Here is an 18,167-nt window from a genome sequence, read left to right as displayed (position 1 = left end):
GGAGACAGCTGTTTAGGTGCATCTAGAGTAGAGTTCCCTCCAGGCTGGCAGAACAAAGGTTAAAAATGGTGGAGGTGGCAAGATATTTTCCAATACAAGATTATAAGAAGAAATCATGAAATGTAAGTTTTATAAAACAGAATGTAAAGGGGAAAACGTAAGACTAAAAAATATTGAGTCAGTGCATTTGAGACTCTAGTGAATTAAAATAATTGTTCCCATCAAGTCACTGAACTAAAGTTTTAGGAAGAGAGAAAGTCATGGGTGAATGAAATGCTTAAGTTAATGTCCACAGAGGTGGTAGGATTTGGGACAAATTCAGGCTGTGAAAGTGGAAGGTATTCCAGATGAAAGCACAGGAGTAAGTCAAGGTGTTTTACAGATTCGGGAGCTAAGAGTCAAGGTTTAAATGAACTTCCTTTCTGGACAATGAGGTTACTGAGAATAATGGTAAGAGTTGTAATGGAAGAAAAAACAGAGCCAATGTTGTGACACTTTGTATTAATCCTTTGCTGCAACTTTGGCATCTCATGGATATCAGTTCCAGTCCAAGATGATCCACTTCCAATCCAGCTACTTGTTAAGACCCTTGGGGAAGCAGCAGACGGATCAGATTCATGGGCCTTTGTACCTATGTGGGAGTCACGCATGGAGTCTTGGAGTTCTGGCTTTAGCCTGGCAGTTGTGACCACCTGGGAAGTAAATCAACAGGAACATGAAATCTCTCTCTCTCTCTCTCTCTCTCTCTCTCTCTCTCTCTCTCATGTGCGTGCTCTCTCTCTCTCTTCCTCTTTAACTCTGGTTATCAGATAAATAAAAACTGAAAATAAAAAGATTGCATAAGCCACAAGCAAATTGTCCAGTGAATGACAATGAACAACCAAGAGGTCGAGAGAAACCAGAAATATATGAATGTGGGAAGAGTGTACAATGATTTAAAATAAGCAATCCTCAAAGATGGAGAGTTTAATAGGATGAAGTCTAGGTTTTTCATTGGAAAGCAGGCATTGATCCACAATAAAGACTTGTGTGGCATTTGAAAATCAGTAGCTTCCACTTGGTGTGACAAGTTGGCAGGCACACCTGCATTCCTGCACTCAGATGGGTACAGCGAAGTTATCTCTTCGAGAAGATACAGAGTAGCTGAGAGCAGCAGTTGTGCGGTTTCCATGATGCAGCTGAGAGCATTTAATAGGGGGAGGAGAGATATAGAATTGGGGCAGCTGAAGGATTAGATGAAACAGAGGAATATAGACTATGGGAAATAGCAGAGTCTAAAGATTTTAACTCCTAGAACACAGGTTATTAAATGGTGGCCCCTGGACCAGATTCAGCCAACCTTGTCCTTATGTGACCCTCAATATAATGATTTTTTAAAAACATTCTTAAATAGATGACTGTCAATCTCAAAATGCTACTATTTTGTAATGAATGAAGATGACAGGAAATTGATTTTTCATCATCAGAGAATAAGGGTTTATTAAAACTCCTTCTCAATTGCCTGTACCTACTTTTCAATGCCAAAACCAGAGTTCAAAGATTGCTCTAAAGGCTGCATGTCCTGTGAGGTGTAGCATATTTCCTCTGCAGTCTTTTACAGGAAACAATTCTGGCCCTATTCTAGAGAATTGCTTACGAGAGATTCTTAAGAGAAGAGCGGTTGTTGGGGTTGGGGCCAAGTTCCAGAGAGCAGCACAATCAGCTACAGTGGCATTCAGACTGGATGTTCCATAGGCGTCATACAGCAGTGGATATGACCATGGAGCTACATGATGTTCAGGCTGAATGTCCCATGAGCATCGTACAGCGGTGGATATGACAACCTCAGTTCAACCACGACCTTAAACTTGGTCCTGACAGCAAGCTCCTGGTTTGCCTGAGAAGCTGGGTAATTGTGTCTAGCAACCACTTGCCATCTTTGACTTTAACAGCACTTGCTTTCTTAGTGTGGCATGCAAGGTAACCTTCTGTTAAAGCTCTGTGGCCCTCCCATCCTGTCCCTTCCCCTCCCTCTCCATGCCACTTCTATCTCTTCACACTGCTTCTCTGCTCCCCTTTCCTTTTTCTATTCCCTTTCCTCTTTCTGTCCTGCTTTTTCCCAGATGGCTGATTTCATTGGTTGATTCATGAGTTCTTCCACTGCACTGTGGAGGTGCCAACTGAGTCTTAGATGTGGCAATTAGTCTTCTGGAGCTAAGACTTAGAACAAAAATGAAAAATAACTAGGTCTATTGGATCAGGTTGTTAGGGTTTTTTTTCCTTCACTTTCAGAATCCACTGCATTTTGGGTGGTGAACAATACAGAAAGTCTCTTTATGCCAATTCTTGGAAGCATGGGGAAGGAAGACATAATAGATTTGAAGAGGGCTGGTGAAATGCGAGTAAATACAAGTTAAATAGAGCAATCATGTGTGGCTGGGCAAACAAGGTACAATGCACAGTCACTGGCAAGCAAAGTCTCTCAGAAGGAAAGGGGCATAAAGACACATGAGTGTGTATGTGTGAATGTAGTCCTATGCTGCTCATGCACCTGCTTTGGGAGATGGTGATTGGGAGTGCTCAGGATGGGACTACCGCTCTGTAACAACATTGCCCTGTTCAGCTGAATCCAGTATTTTCTCATTGGAAGCAGCTGTTATATGAAACCACCTCCCCCAAACACCAGCTTTCGTTTCTTGTATGTATTTCCTGTTGGCGTTTGTGGTTCGTGTCTGTACTGCAGAAGTTGCCCCTTTTACTGTGAAGGCCCATTTTGTGTTGATGGCAGCATTTTAGCCCCTGCCTGTCCCAGGAAGGTGAAGAGCCTAATTACACTCCTTGCAATCATTCCATGACTAATTACAGATAGAGCTGAATCACCACATTGATTCCTCTTGGAGAAAACACAACTGAATTGATGATGACATAAGAAAGCTCTCTGAGACACTTCTGATTAGGGCATGCTGCATCCTAACTCACCCAGAGGAAGCAGGGGCATTAGCCACAAGAGCTTCTAATGAGGGATGTTTGTGGACAGAGACAAACCTGGCTCTTCTCTCATTCCCTCTACTCTTGGCCCTGGAAGTCTTTTCAGTCTCCTTAGGAACTGTGGAATCAAGTCTTTAGCTTTAGAAGATGTTGAGCTGTCTCCTCATATGTCCAGTCATCATCATCATCTCTCTCTCTCTCTCTCTCTCTCTCTCTCTCTGTGTGTGTGTGTGTGTGTGTGTGTGTGTGTGTGAAAGAGAGAAAGAGACAGAGACAGAGAGAGGGAGAGAAATCTTCAAACAGGTCCCTGCTGTTTCTAATAAAGAAACTTTTCAATGCTTCACTACAACAATCAGAACTTCCATGGAAATTAGGTTAGTTCATTCATTTTTGATCACAGAATCAATTGGCTTCTGATTTCTAAACAGTACTATGGAGACTGGAGATGTAAAGATGATACAAAATTTTCTCCTTTCCTACAAACTGCACTGAGGGTAAACATAAAAATATGAGAGAACTGTCCAATGTTGGTGAGAAACATGGGATTCAAAGAGAAGTTCATGTTGGTGTGAAGAATATTGGAAACCAAACAGTGTTTTCATAATGAGTATTATCCATCATCTTTTTAAAGATCCCAACCATGAGGCAATAAATTATGACAAACATGTAAGTGGGTGGAGAGGAGGTAAGGCAATGTGAGTAGCAAGAAAGAGTTTTGGAGCAGTGATGTGTAAACTGGATTGGAAGGCTGTGTAGATGAATGAAAGCAGACATAAGTGGATTAGTTCCCAGAGGATGTGAAAACGCGAAAGCATGGAGGACTGTGCTGCCAAGAGCTTTAGGAGTTTTGCTGGTGTATCTAATGGGTATAGGAAGAGTGAAGCTGTTGAGAGGATAAGAAGGGGCAGATGGGAGCCAGCTCCTAATGAGCCATCACTAGTCAAGGAGCATGGGCGACACTGAAGGATCTAGGCAATTTTAAGATCGATTCTTATTTGGAGTAATTATTTTGGCAATAATATAGGAATTAACTGGGTCATGGTGTCATTAAAGAGGGCACTGTAATAATTCAGAGTAGTTAATGAGAACCTGAATGAAGAGAGTGACAATGAGAAGGCAAATAAGAAAATAGATATGTAAGACAGAAATGCATTAGAAACAGTAGGGTTAATTGATTAAAGAGAAATGGCTGGAATGATAGCACCAATATGCAACTCTCATTTTTGACTTAGGAGAACAGGATGTTGGCAAAGATCAGCAGACTTGGGAAGGAAAACAAGACAATGGAGATAACACGTGGCTCCAGAGAAACGTGGAGATGAGACATCTAGTAGGTATTTTGGCAGCTGCAGTTCAGCAACTCCTTACAGAATGATGGTGCCTGTGTGGAAGCTAGCAGCATTGCATATCATGTGTGGTGTAGGAATGGTATCTGAAAGTGTCTGTTGACCTGGGAGAAAGAGTGCAGTAATAAAACTGTGGGATTAAGTGCATCAAATATCTCTTCTTGAATTTTTAACATTTATTTATTTATTTATCAATTGTTTAAATAAACATCTGCCATACCCCCATCAATTTTCAATTCATTTTTACAAATACACTCACATAATTCTCAAACTCAACTTATGATTAGGGGAACATACAAATTGTACTAACCAAGGAATTTAGAATCGATACCTTACTCAAGGTTATTTGTTTCCTAAAAGAAAAAAGGCATAGTCAGGACACAGGAATGCCATGGCCATGCATCTCTTGATTTAATGCATTACATTCCACACAGGATTTAATTGCACACATCTGTTTAATTTTTATGTGAAATGAAAAGAATAGGGATGGAAGATCACTTGTGTATGCAATGAAAGATTAAGTTTGGGACCAGCGTTGTGGCACATCAGCTTAAGCCACCATTTGCAATGCCAGTTTCCCCTAGGAGCACCTGTTTAAGACCCCCCCCCCCACTGCTCCATTTCTGATCCAACTAACCAATAATGTGCCTGGGAAAACAGTGGAAGGTGGCCAAAGAGGGGTTGGCCTTTGTATTCAGGTGGGAGACGTAGCCAGCATTCCATCGTCCTGGCTTCAGTTTAGACAAGGCCCAGCTTTTATGACCATTTGGAGAGGAGCAATCAAATGGAATATCCATCTCTTTTCCTGTCTGCCTCTTCCAGAGTTTTAAATGAATGAGTGAATGAATGAATATTAAGGCTTGATGTTGTTGCCATACCTTTCTTGGTTTTATAGATTTCTGGTGAGTGTGAAAATTCTACTATATTAGTATGTCATGCAATACTGAGAACACTGGGAAAAGGGAGGCACAGATCAGCCACAGAGCTCATGTTTCAGGCAGTACAATTTGGCAAGAAATTTCTATGTTGGGGAATAGATTCTGAGGATTGTTTACAAAGGTGATGTTTTGTTTCATAGACAAGGACAGTAGTTAAATCTGACAAGTACAGCAGCATTTGTCCATGCCCTCCTTTATGTTTGGACCCAAATGATGCTACTCCAACAAGCTTCCCCATCATGTGTGTATGTATGTATGTTTATGTATGTATGTCTTATTCTTATGTGTTAGAATGTGCCCCCTCTATGCATGTTGGACATACTTAGATGTTCATAGGCAATCTCTGGAATCTGATCTGAATATACTCATTAATTTCATTGTAGATTTATACTCTCTCCAAGTGGGTCCCTTGTCATACAGTCACCAACAAATGCAATTCTGCAGGATAGCCTGATCTGAGAGTATTTCCCACAAAAGGAAAGCCTGGTATCCCTATTTCCTCTGTATTACCCCATTGGCATGAGCTTGTATGGAATGGACAGTGACCTGTGTGCATCTTACCCTTCCACTTGAGCCCTGGGAGAAAAGATGTCCTCTCTGTTAGTGGAAATGCAACTCCTGAGACCAGCAAACCTACCCTTGCCTTCCCATCCTGACCAAGGGAATTAATACAGCCCATTAAAGGCTGTGCTCTATCCCACATCCTGCCTGGCATCAGCAGCTGTATTTTAAGGGTTTACCTTGATACAGGTTCTGGGTTGATGTAGGTGGAATTCTTTACCAAAACCAGGATTGTTTCAAACAACCACTCCAAGGTGGACATGACATCTTTTCATGCCAGGCTCCTTTTATCCTCCTGTTTATAAAACTGTAGAATCTCTTCTTGGAGAAAGCAAAATGCATCATATACCCCCTGGGGTTGAAATCTCCAAATGCTGAGATTAGGAATTGCTGCTCTGCAAGGTATCTTCATGGGTAAGTCACAGAGACTGACCTCAGGTACATTACCCTATATCTTCACAAGCTGCTGGGCTGTAGGTAGCTAGAGAGACTCCTTGCATGTTCGCTTCTCATCTGAGCATGCATGTGGCCCAGGCAGGAGAATCTTACACAGAAAGGAGTCTCATGAGTAAACAGAATTTCCTTAAATTAATTTTGGCAAGGAATTTCAAAGCAATTAAATTTTTCACATCTCCTTACACTGAGTCCTGGCTTCTATCTCTGGAGACTTGGGAAAAGAGAAAGCAAACAGCCGAGAGCCTAAGGTGACATGACACTGCTGAGTTCTGTATTTATCCCCATCAATGTCTTTCAGATCAGATTGGCTGAGATAACAAAGCAAAAGCTGATTTCATTATTTTTTAATTTTTTTTTTTTTTGGAGCAGCCATCAGCTGCACTGCTGCTAATATCCAGGCTGCAAGCATGAAGCTGAAAACCCCAAACCTCCAGCTGTGTGAGTTCTGACTTTGATATCATCACCCTTAATAGAAGGTCTGCCTGCAAAACTGAGCTGACAGGCTGCCCAGAAGGCACAGAGCGGAAGAGTGCCCAGCTCCCAGAGCCGTGCTGGTGGCTGAAGCTGCATCTGCAAGCAGAGTAGTGTGACATCATTAGGGATGGGCTCGGCCTCGGAAGTGCACTTGGTTTAGTTCTTTGGCCTACAAAGGATTCACTTGCACAAAACTACATTTTCAGATTTTTACCTTCTTGGTAATAGAAAGTTATTACTTGTGGAAAATTTCCCAACCAAATATTAAGAAACTTCCTTTTTTTCTGTATATAACCATAAAATACTACATTTTTAATGTGTGTGAGCAAGAGTCAATATCACTTCCAGCTCCTGATATATGTCACTATCTACATTATTTTTTCTTAACACACACAACACACACATCACACACCACACAGACACGTGCATGCCCACAATTTGGAGTTGACATTAATTTGTATAATATTTTTCTTTGAATATGTATTTATTTCTTTGTGATTAATGAGGCTAACACTCATTAGAGAGTTATCAGTTTACATTGATATCTTAGATAAAAGGGAACGTGAATACTGGGATTATTCAACAATGTTGCCTTTGTATTTAAGATGTGGGTACAACAGAAAATCATGACACAATGTAGAGGTTCAATAGCAATGAATTCTTATGTGTGCGGCAGACAGGTTATTGTGAGAAACATCCCGTTAGTCTCACAGGGTTAAGGAAAGTCTTGTGAAGCAGATGGAGATCTAACAGGAGCATGCAGGCATGGGAATGGTGTGGATGCTGGATCCTGGCCCACTGCGCCCAACACCAACTTGTATAAGGAGGAGTCCTCTCAAAGAAAGGAAGCCAGCTGACTACAACAATTCAGCCTGTCTCATTTCCCAAGATGGTCTCTATGTTTGCTGCCAAAAGCAATTTTCTTGTCAACTGTTTGAGGCCTGCCCCTCTGAATTACTGAGCCTTCCAGAACTTACTCTGTAAGAAACGTCTTTTCAATTTCCCTATTCCTGAAGAGATTTTCATGTTCATCATTCTGCCAGCCATGCTCTTTGTAATCAAAGAAATATCAACGAAAAAAATGCATATTGTGTATCTATATGCACTCTTATATATGTATATATGAAATGTATTTATATCCCTTCCTTCTGACACCTTCAGCAGATATCACCTGGGCTAAGGACCTATGTTGACTTTTATGAAAGAAATGATCCTGAGAAATTATGTTTCATGTAAGTCAAATCCTATTTCAAGTGAAGGGAGTAGAGCTTTCTTGTTAAAGGATCTGCAACGAATCCTTTGAGGGCATTATTGTTATTCGGTTCCTACAAGCACAGCAGAAATCTGATTACACATACGTTTTTGAGTCATGGATCCCGTGTATTAAAATGTGCTCAAGCTTAGTGGGACTTTAGGAAAAGCAATAGTCATGATAATCACCATTCACAGTGCACGACAGCTCTAAATACTTCACCTGTTGACCCTTTTAGTTCTCCCAATGGCCTTGTTAGGAAGTGTTACAATTTCCACTTCTAAAACAGGCTCAGAGGATTATGTATTAGCTAGCACAGCGCACAGTATACCACGTGGAAACTGGAAATGGTGTCTTCCCCACAGTGCCATATGGACAGGGACCAGGGCCCTTCAGGGCTCTATCAACCCTTCTGTATATCCTGCTTTCAGCACTTTGGAAGCCACCCTACATGGGCCACACAAACCACTGTCATATTGCAGAAACACTGTACCCAGACATAGCTGATGTCACCATGTAGAGTGTACAGCCTAGGCATCTCACTGGGGCTCTGTGTGGGCACCTCTGGTCAGTGCACTCAGATCCCAGACCACATATGGCCTGGTGTGAGCAAGGTCTCCCCTGGTTCACTGGCAGACACCGACACGGGATGTGGCAGCAACAGCATGCACCACCAAGATCTTGAAAACATCTATTTCAGGTTCTGGTCCCCACTCATCTCTTCATTCTGACATCATGACCAGTCCCTTGTTGCTGGAGCAAAAGTTCAAAAACAATAGTAAGACCTCTTCCAGGTTCTTCTCCACCTTATCTCCCAGAATATGAAGAAAGCTATTGCTTCCTTCATTCAGAATACAAAAAGCCTTTCACCTGCACCAGATCTCTGTCCTATAAGCAGCTGTCCAGCCCAGCCAGATGGGGGCTGAGAGGTATGAGTGGCAGTGGCTCCTCTGCTGGTCAAGTACTAAACTGGTACCATTGGTCACAGCGTTGGGGTTAACTGCTAGATATGCCTCCATTCAACGCTCTGGGACTCTGTGTTTGGTATGTTTTCAATTTCTGAGGCCTAACGATTTTTATTTCAGCTGGTATTTATGCCATAAAAATATTAACCAAGAAGACAGCTGTGTTCTCTCCCCTCCAATAGCCACAGCTGCTTTCCTGACAAGCTTATTCTTGGGTGCGGTAAAAATGATAATCGTGGCTATTATTAGCTTCGGTTATAAGGATATTTAGTGCTCTATCAGTGAACTCTGAATCACCATTTTCTTTGCCAAGGGGGTGTTATTTCCACAAGACGGTCTTTGTCCTTTGATTAGTTGTAAACTGCTAAGCTCGACACTTTGGACCATCAGAACCTGTTGTGGGGACTTTGGGGCAGGTGTGATCACAGACCCAGCTAGCTGCATTTCACTGCTTTGCTTGTCATATTCCACTTAATGAAGCAACTGTGCTCCCGAGAAGTTGGCTGGAAAACAAATTTCTGTTAGATAAATCATACTTCCTCATTGATCTACATTTTTTAAATTAAGGATGCATTCCCCTGGAGAAAAAGTTGGCCCAAAACTAAATATAAATTATACTAAACACTCAATAAACCTTTTAAAATCACGTATTTAAAGAAATTTTCTCTGTTGGAGTACTAATAGTGATCATATTTTTTCAACGTCAGGAGATACAAATATGTTAATAACAGCACTAGAAGTAACATTGTTTTAGAAATTAAGCCACATGAGCAACATGGGATCTTTATTTTTCATTGAGTTCAATTTGTTGTTCTGTGTTTATCAGTTAATCAGATAATCTGTAAGAAGCCGCTACCTTTTAAATTAGGTAAACTGACACCCATAAGTATGAAGAAAGCCAGAAATGTCCAGGACCTGACCTGTGGTCAGAGGACCTCAGTCCCACTGGAAAACTATGAGCAGTGTGCCTAGCACAAATGAGTATTAGGAGAGGTCACTGCAGTGGGCAGAACAGCCAATGTCCAGGGCTCCTCGCTGTGTGAATTTCCTACACAAGAAATATGAGGATAGACCTAAAGCACTAATCCCCAGTAAGGCTACAAAAAACTCTTACTCCTGAAAGATGCTAATGTAGGAAATGTGGGTGGGAATGAAGAGCCTCTTTTAAACTATTGTCCTAGGGAACTCAACTGTGTTCAGACTGTGTCCTAGAATAGCAGCCATGGGATTCTACAACCAATGTTGTTTCTTTAATTACCCTAGGCTCATTCTTCTATACTTTTAAAAACAAGATAGGTGGATAGCTGACCTGTAACAGTTACTACTCTAGGTGAGACTCTTGCATCCCGCACTGGGGTGCTTCCCTTAACACACACACACACACACACACACACACACACACACATACACACACACACACACATGCACTGCTGTGCTCTGAAATCTGCTTTCCTGCTAATGCAAATCTTGAAAGGCCGTAGTAATAACTCAAACATTTGAGTTCCTGCTACCCCAGTAGGAGACCTACACTGAATTTTCCCCTCTGGACTAAGCCTGGCCCAGGCCCCTTCCATTGCTGATGTTTAGCGTATAAACCAATAAAGAGATCTCTTTTTCTGTCTCCCCTAAAGTAAATAATAGAATCAACTTTTTTTTTATAAGTCCAGATAAACCTGGCATGCAACAGAGCACTGAGGCCTGGGGGATAAAAAGAAATGTGTGCATGTATTATCGTTGGCAAAAAGTGAAAAGAAAAAGAAAAGATTGCTTCAAAAGTTCTATATTCCATGGGTCCGCCAGGGAGAGTCTGATGTCCCAGTTTTACTTTGTTCTGTGCTATCGCTGGTAAGGGCAGGGCAGAATCCCGCCTCACCTCTTCCCACTCGTGGTGTCAGCAGGCAGTCCCTCGTAGGCAGACGCATCACTGCAGTCCAGCAGCCCTCTTCTCCTGGTGTGTCTTCACACTGCTGAGGATCTGTGTTCCTCTTTGTCAGAATATCAATTGTTTCCAAATGTAGTTACATTTTGAAGCACCAGCGGTACATGGAACCCAAATCTATCTAAATCTTTCTATGTAATTCAACCCACAACAAGAACGTTTCATGGCAGACTTAGGATTTGAAATCTAAGGGGAATATCCTTAGGACAGTAACAGGAATGTAATTTCCTAAGTGATAACAACCCATTGGTGTGAAGGAACCATGGTAAGGTGTCCAAAATGAAAACAGCATGGTGTGGTTTTAGACTTGAGGTAATGCTGGTGCAATGGCCAGACCCACAGAGAACTTAGCACCTGCTGTAGTCACAGCAACACTCAAAGTAGTTAATTATTATTCTGAAAAACATTAGGAGGAGTGCAGTGGAGTTGGGTACATGTCAGGAACACAGAATGCAGACAACTGGCTGTGCCTGTTCCCAAACTCCTGCTCTGTTACTACAATGACCCATCGCGTTGTCCACAGCACTGATGCCAGACGAATTTGGACAAGTCAACAGGGCTTCTCTGGAGGGATTTGAGAACAAGGCGGCAGAATATGCATGTGGTGACACAGAAATTGAAGTGCTGGCTTGCGTGTCTGAGGAGATGTGACGTGACGGAGAGGATAATGGAGGAAGAGAAAAGTGTCTTTCACAACAGAGATTTTTTTTTTTTTTCAGAAGGAGCAAGAGCAGACTTGTAAATGAGAAGCTGTTGGCCATGAAGAGTTTCTTTTCATTGTGTCTCATCAAGTGGCTTGCTTCTTCTCACTGATGTCTCTTAACCGAGAATTCTTCAGCACTTAAAGGAGTACACTCAGTGGTTCTTACTAGTGGGACAGCACTGATCAGTTCACAGCACACAAGTGTTGCTAGAGGAGATCCTTATGATCCTTGAGCTCCAAACATGCAAATTTTAGCCTACTCATTTATTTTTGTTATTTTAAACCACAGCTATGGAAATCTCACTTCTCGTGATTCATTTAGTTGTGTGTGTGTATATATACATATATACTTTTTTCTGTTTTGCTTCATATAATTTTCATGGCGAAACATGTGTGATGAGAAAGAGGAAAACAATACTAATGAAAGCGAAGATTTAAAAAGCACTTTACTATATACAAATTACTATATACAAATTACTCTTAACATGCCTAGCCCAATTTAATCAGAAACTGTATAAATTATGTCAGGTGAGCAATGGAGTCATTGTCATTTCTTTGTAATTCTACACTTGGTCTGAGTAGCATATGCTCATAAAATTAAGCCTCATTGGTTTTCTCAGGATGACATGACTGTAAGAGGGCATTTCAAGAAGTTCATGGAAATGGGATTGAATCATAAGCATATTTTGGCACAAAAATTTTTAAATCCGTGCATAGTTTTTTTTTCACCACAGGCATTTCTATGACCTTTAAAAAGATCCCTCGCATGCATGAGTTTCAAATTTTTTCTTCCCTAAACTAAGCTTATCTTTTAAATTCCAATTTCCATGCAATTCTGAAGGTAGCTCCGAAGTTCCCTCCCTCCGTGCACCATAGGCCTCTCCCAGTTGTAAGCTATCCAATTTCCTTCCTCACAGAAGATCACCTGCCATGGATAGAGGAAGTTAAATACACATTCATATGTTTGTGTCCTGGCAGAAACTGTGATGAGTTCTTGATTCCTGTCTCCCTCACTTCGATGGCACTAATACTCTCAACATTCTTTTCTATTTAATGTCCATTGAGCATGCTTGCCTCAAAAGTGCCCATTCACATGGAAGAATTAAAACAGGTACATGGACTTTAATTACAGAACAAAACCAGAGAGCCCAAGAACCCTGTCTTTTTGTTTCTTTGCTTTGAAAGTATCATGTTCAGACTCTAGGAAATCTGAGGTTCTACCCATCAATGTTACGACCCCATTGCTCACTCCAGAAACAGCTGCCTAGGACTAATTTATTTCCTAACGCTTGCACTGTTAATTTATAAATTACACTGGTAATTCGAGCTATTATTAATTTCAGATGGTGTAGGGCAAGCCTAATTAAAATATGACACCAATTGCCACACATGTGTACCAAGGACTACCATTTAAAATTAATGGGAATATTAAGTGTGACACTGGTCTCTGAGTTGCTTCACACAGTAATTATAACATCCTAGCAGGCAGCGATCTGACAAATGTGGGCCTGTGGTCAGTAGAAAACAAACAATGACAATGGGAGAGGCCTCACACATTCTTTATTTTCTCTACTCTTTCTCAAATCCGGTTAGTATCCATTCTTCTAAAACTATGTAGATGATCATAAGAGTAATCAAGGTAGGTAAGACAGTTGCAAGGTTCTGACACGTGGTGCCTCTAAGTCTGTATGGGCTAGTTCTGATTGTCTTGCTGTCTTGAACATGTTGGCCCAGGTTTTGGCTTATCAATATGTAACTACTTCTTTGGAATTTGGTGTCTCATTCTTGATTTTCACAAAAGGCCAGCCCCTTTCTTTTCTCTTCGTTAGGAGACAGAGGCTGCAGGGAAGTGTATCTGTGTATGTTGTGTAGGCCCCATGAGGCATGAAGAAGTGTGATACTTGTGCATGCAGGCACATGCGTACCGTAACCAAGGATGGCCGCTGGGAAGAGCCATGTGCTTTTGTTCTTGGGGCTCCGTGATTGTTGCTACCCTTGTCATGCCAAAAGCAGTCACCTCCATACTGTCATGGAGCAAATACAGCCAGTAGGCACTTGCATGCCATGTATGACTTTGTGGGCTTTATATTGCTTTCTGACAGTTATCATTCTCTTGTTATGGGTTAGGAGAAACAGTCATGTTTTGGATGGTGAGTATGTGACCTGAGGAACCAGTCAGTGGCCCTTTGTTCCATTTCCGGGGCCACTCGTTCATGTTGCTACTTCACATCCTCTAAAGCTCTGCTTCCGTTAGGTTATAACAGAAAGCACAAGCCAACACATCTGAAACATGTGAGAGCTCTCAAAACACTTTCAGCTATACAGTATACAGATTCATTTGTTGTTCTGAATAACCCTGTGAGGTGTTAGGACTGTGTATTTGTGATTCCTGGGAAATGCTTTTCGGTTGCTAAGCATGATTTCAACTTCTGCTTGCTGCCCCATAACAATTACAATTAGTACCCTCGTCTACTTTTACAATTGTCCCAGAAAAGAAAAATGCTTCAAATTTAGCATAAAATGAAGCTGTCCCAGTTCACGCAATATTATGGTACATTGGACTAAACTGTGCTTTGTAAAACCAGCACCCCTTTGAGCCCAGGATTGACACTCAGCAGCTCTACATCTGACCCAGCTCCCTGGGAAGGTTCCTGGGAAAGCAGCAGAACCAAGTTGTTGGGTGCCTGCCATACCTGTGGGAGACCCAGAGAGAACCAGAGGGAGTTATAACTCCTGAATTTGGTTTGGTCTAGCCCCAGCTGTTATGGCCATATGGGATGTGCGCCCACAATGCAAGCTACATCCATCTGTCTCTCCCTACCTCCCTCACCTCTCTCTCCTTCTGCCTATACTGTCCCTCTCTTTATTTCTGTCATATATACATATATATATGAACATATATATATATATATGTATATGAAGACAGAGCTATGTATGGATTGATGGAAGGATAGATAGGTGGATAGATAGATAGATAAACTGTCGTCTTGATTTGTTGCTGGTGTCAAAATGTTGCAAGTCAAACTTCCAGGAGCACCAGCATCCCATTTGTGTGCTGGTTCATACCCCAGCTGCTACACTTCTGAGCCAGCTTCTTACTTAAGTTCTGGTAAACCAGTGGAGCAATGCCTGTTCCCATGCTCTCTCTCTCTCTCTCTCTCTCTCTCTCTCTCTCTCTCTCTCTCTCTTTCAAATAATTAAAAAATATATATAAACTCTGGTTTGAGATATAGTTAGGCTATTTAATCCCATCATGACCAACCCTAGTTCTAGCCTTCAGCATGTGGCAGGATGATCTCAGCTGTGAACAGCTGATTTTGTCTTTCCCTGTGAAGTGCATTTTGAGCACTATTGTCTCATCTGTGGTGTCGTGGTCTTTACCTAACACAAAGTGCATAGCCAGCCCTTAAGTCCTGTGTCTGGCAGCTAGAGGATAACTTGTATTTCCATGTTTTTCACTGTTGAATATATTATTAGGTGATTAAGGAAAAATTGTAGCCCTGTATTCTTTTCCACTTCCTGCCATGCTTGTATTTGGGTTTCAAGCCCAGGGTCCCTTCACTAGTTTGTCTTTACCATCTGGAAGATGATAGTTTAAAATTTTGATTTCTGCAGACCCAACTGATGGTCTAAGTCTAGAAACAGAAATTTGACTTTTTGTTTGTTCTTATCCTAATATTTGCATTGCCTCTGTGGCATGTGTGTGAGTGTGAGTGTATGTGATATTCTTAGCCAATTCATGTCCAGGGATACGGTCATCTGCTCTAGAGTCAAGATGCCCTCAGATGATGATACGTACAGATCAGAAAGAGTTAAGGTACTGAAATCCCAGAGCTGGACTGCTTTGTAAGATCAGGCTGTGTAAATGTCAAAATTATTAATCACTTAGAGAAGACCAGTATTCTCTAGGCTCTGTGCTTCGTTCAGTTAGAAGTACAAACATTTCAGCTGTCCACTGGGGAGCCCAGCAAAAGTTGGGGACAGCAGTGCTAGAAGTGCTGGGGAAGGAGACACAAGGTTGTGCCTGAGAGTTTGAATGTTCTGGTGACACATTTCTACACAGATGTAACCATCGTGTAAGGTGTTCAAGTTTATACTCATAGTCCTTTTTGTTCTATTTTCACTGCACCGTATTTCTTTTACAGCTGTTGGCTTTGTGAGTGAAGATGAATACTTGGAAATTCAGGGCATTACCCGGGAGCAGTCGGGGGACTACGAGTGCAGTGCGTCCAATGATGTGGCTGCACCAGTGGTACGGAGAGTAAAGGTCACCGTGAACTGTAAGTGATTTCAACACCCTAACCCCCGCCCGCCACCCTTCACACGTGTAGTGGCTGGCCTGTGTCATGGCCACAGCTAAGAACTGCTAGCAGAATCAACTACTGATACAGGATGGGACATAATGCAGCAATCATTTTCCAAACTCTCTTAAAAAGCAACATTTCCAAACCCTAGAACTTGACACCTCAAGGCAAAGGGTGTCACACCCAGAAAAGGTATCGGAGTCAGTGCTGCAATGCCAGAGTCTGCTATTGTGCCAGGTCGAGTCCCAGCGGCTCTGCTTCTGATCCAGCTTTCTGATAATGTGCCTAGGAAGACAATGAACGATGATCTTGTGTAACTGGATTTCTGACACTCACATGGGTGACTCTGACTGTAGCAGCCATTTGGAAAGTGAGCCGGCACTTGGAAGGTCTCTGTCTTTTTCCCTTTCAGATTAAATAAATGAATGAATGAATAAAACACAAAAATAAGTATCTGGAACTATTTAATATAACAGAAAATCTTGAATACGTAGCTTGGAGGTCATCAGATATCCTTCAGTGGATAATTTAGGCAAATGCATCCTCTTCAAGTCTAGATTGTCTCCCATCATTTGCTCACACAATCTAGTTTTCATTCAAGCCCCCCGCTCTCTACATAGCAGAAAAAAACTCATGCGCTACACTGTGTGAAATAAATCTTGAACTTGCACTTACAGTATGTATCATTGTTGAACTTCTGCAGATGTTGTTGTACACGGTCTCCCTACGTCAGTTAAGTGACAGTAGATATACACGCAGGCAATTGTGACTATGTCGATCTTCCTGGCAGAGAAACAGAAGCCAAAATGTTTAGAGATGGCTGCTTTGTCAACCGTGCAAGTCCTCTTTAACTTTGATCCTTACATGAGCTTCTGCCCTCTCATTAACCTTCTCTCCCTCAGTTTTGCATTTTCTCTGCTGATTCAGTTCTCTGGAACATGCTGAAGGTTTTCTATGTTATGCACTCTGGAAAATCCTAGGACACAAAGGCACCTGATCACCAACGCAGCAGACAGGAAACCTTCTGGTTTCAATCCTTCGGTAGGATGGAGTGAAGGGACGAATGTTGCACGCAGCTGGATGAACATTCTCCTCCTTCTTCTTTAAGGATGTATTGATTTCAAAGTCACGGTTACAATGAGACTGAGAAAGACAGGGGAGAGAGAGAGGAGAGATGATCTGTCCACACATTTATTCCCCCAAATGGCCACACTGGCCAGGAATGGACATAGCCAAAGCCAGAGCTTCACCCTGGTCTCCCATGTGAGTTCAGGTGCATTTGTCAGGAGCTTTATCATAGGTGGAGCACAAACGGATGCCTGTGTGGGACATTGGCAATGCAGATGGCAGCTTAATTTACTGTGTCACAATGCCAGCCTTGAATACACATTCTTTTTTTTTAAGATTTTAGTTTAGGCTACAGCTTGAACATATATCAATATGAAGCACTTTTTAGAGGGAAATAGATACAGCAAGGCTGTATTTTTCTCCCCATTATTTTTTCTTAAGGGACATATGAAGTTTTATAATTTACAATTTTAAGTAGCAAAGAAATAGAGGCAAAGGAATATAAATTGGTGAAAATGCATCAAAGCCAAGGAAAATTAAGCCCTTGAAATATCTACCACAAAGTTACCATTGCTAAAGTAAAGAGAGGAAACCATACCTGTTCTAAGATTTATGCTGTCCCTAATACTAAAGCAAGTTATATTACTGCTTTTCCTGGCACTAAACCCCTGGTGAAAATTCTCTTCTGGGTCTCCACCAACAGCGCACCTGGAGACTTAACATCAACAATTCCATGTATGGCATTGCTGCAGTAAAAGAAGAGTAAGATTATTGTGATTCTTTTTTCCACAGTGCTCTTCAATGCAGACTGTCGGGGAAACCCATTTTAGTTTGGTGAAGTCTTCAAACGAATGCAGAGCAGGTGTGCAGGACTGATTTGGTAGGCCTGATGCAGGGATTCATTGGTGAATACGGAAAAGGATGCTGATCTGAATTCGCTCAAGGCAGTTCTCCATGAATATCACTTCTTGCAACTGAGCTTTTGAAAACTGAATATTTGAGGTTACATAATTTGACAAGAACCTAGAGTGAAGATATTCTATGAAGCTGACTGAAGGTCAATGCATAGGGTGTAAGGTTCCTGGATTGTCATCATCCTGAGAAAGCTAAAATGTCTTCACAAGAAGTAGGCCCAAATGTCTGGTCATTCCATCTCAGTACAACGGAGAACAGAAGTTTTTTCTTAGAATAGCA

General features: G+C 41.7%; 1 protein-coding gene across 2 annotated transcripts in view; it reads left to right on the top strand.

Moving 5' to 3' along the window:
- Positions 1-18,167, top strand: part of LOC101523875 (neurotrimin) — a 1,051,792-nt gene that overhangs the window by 1,014,070 nt on the left and 19,555 nt on the right. For both annotated transcript variants that reach the window (XM_004593275.3, XM_058664095.1), the window contains exon 5: positions 15,747-15,881. In XM_004593275.3, the coding sequence (XP_004593332.1) occupies positions 15,747-15,881 (135 nt within the window). The remainder of the gene's footprint in view (positions 1-15,746; positions 15,882-18,167) is intronic.

Source organism: Ochotona princeps, chromosome 4, assembly GCF_030435755.1.
Source record: "Ochotona princeps isolate mOchPri1 chromosome 4, mOchPri1.hap1, whole genome shotgun sequence".
NCBI classification, from domain to species: Eukaryota; Metazoa; Chordata; class Mammalia; order Lagomorpha; family Ochotonidae; genus Ochotona; species Ochotona princeps.
This window is presented reverse-complemented; position numbering and strand designations above follow the sequence as displayed.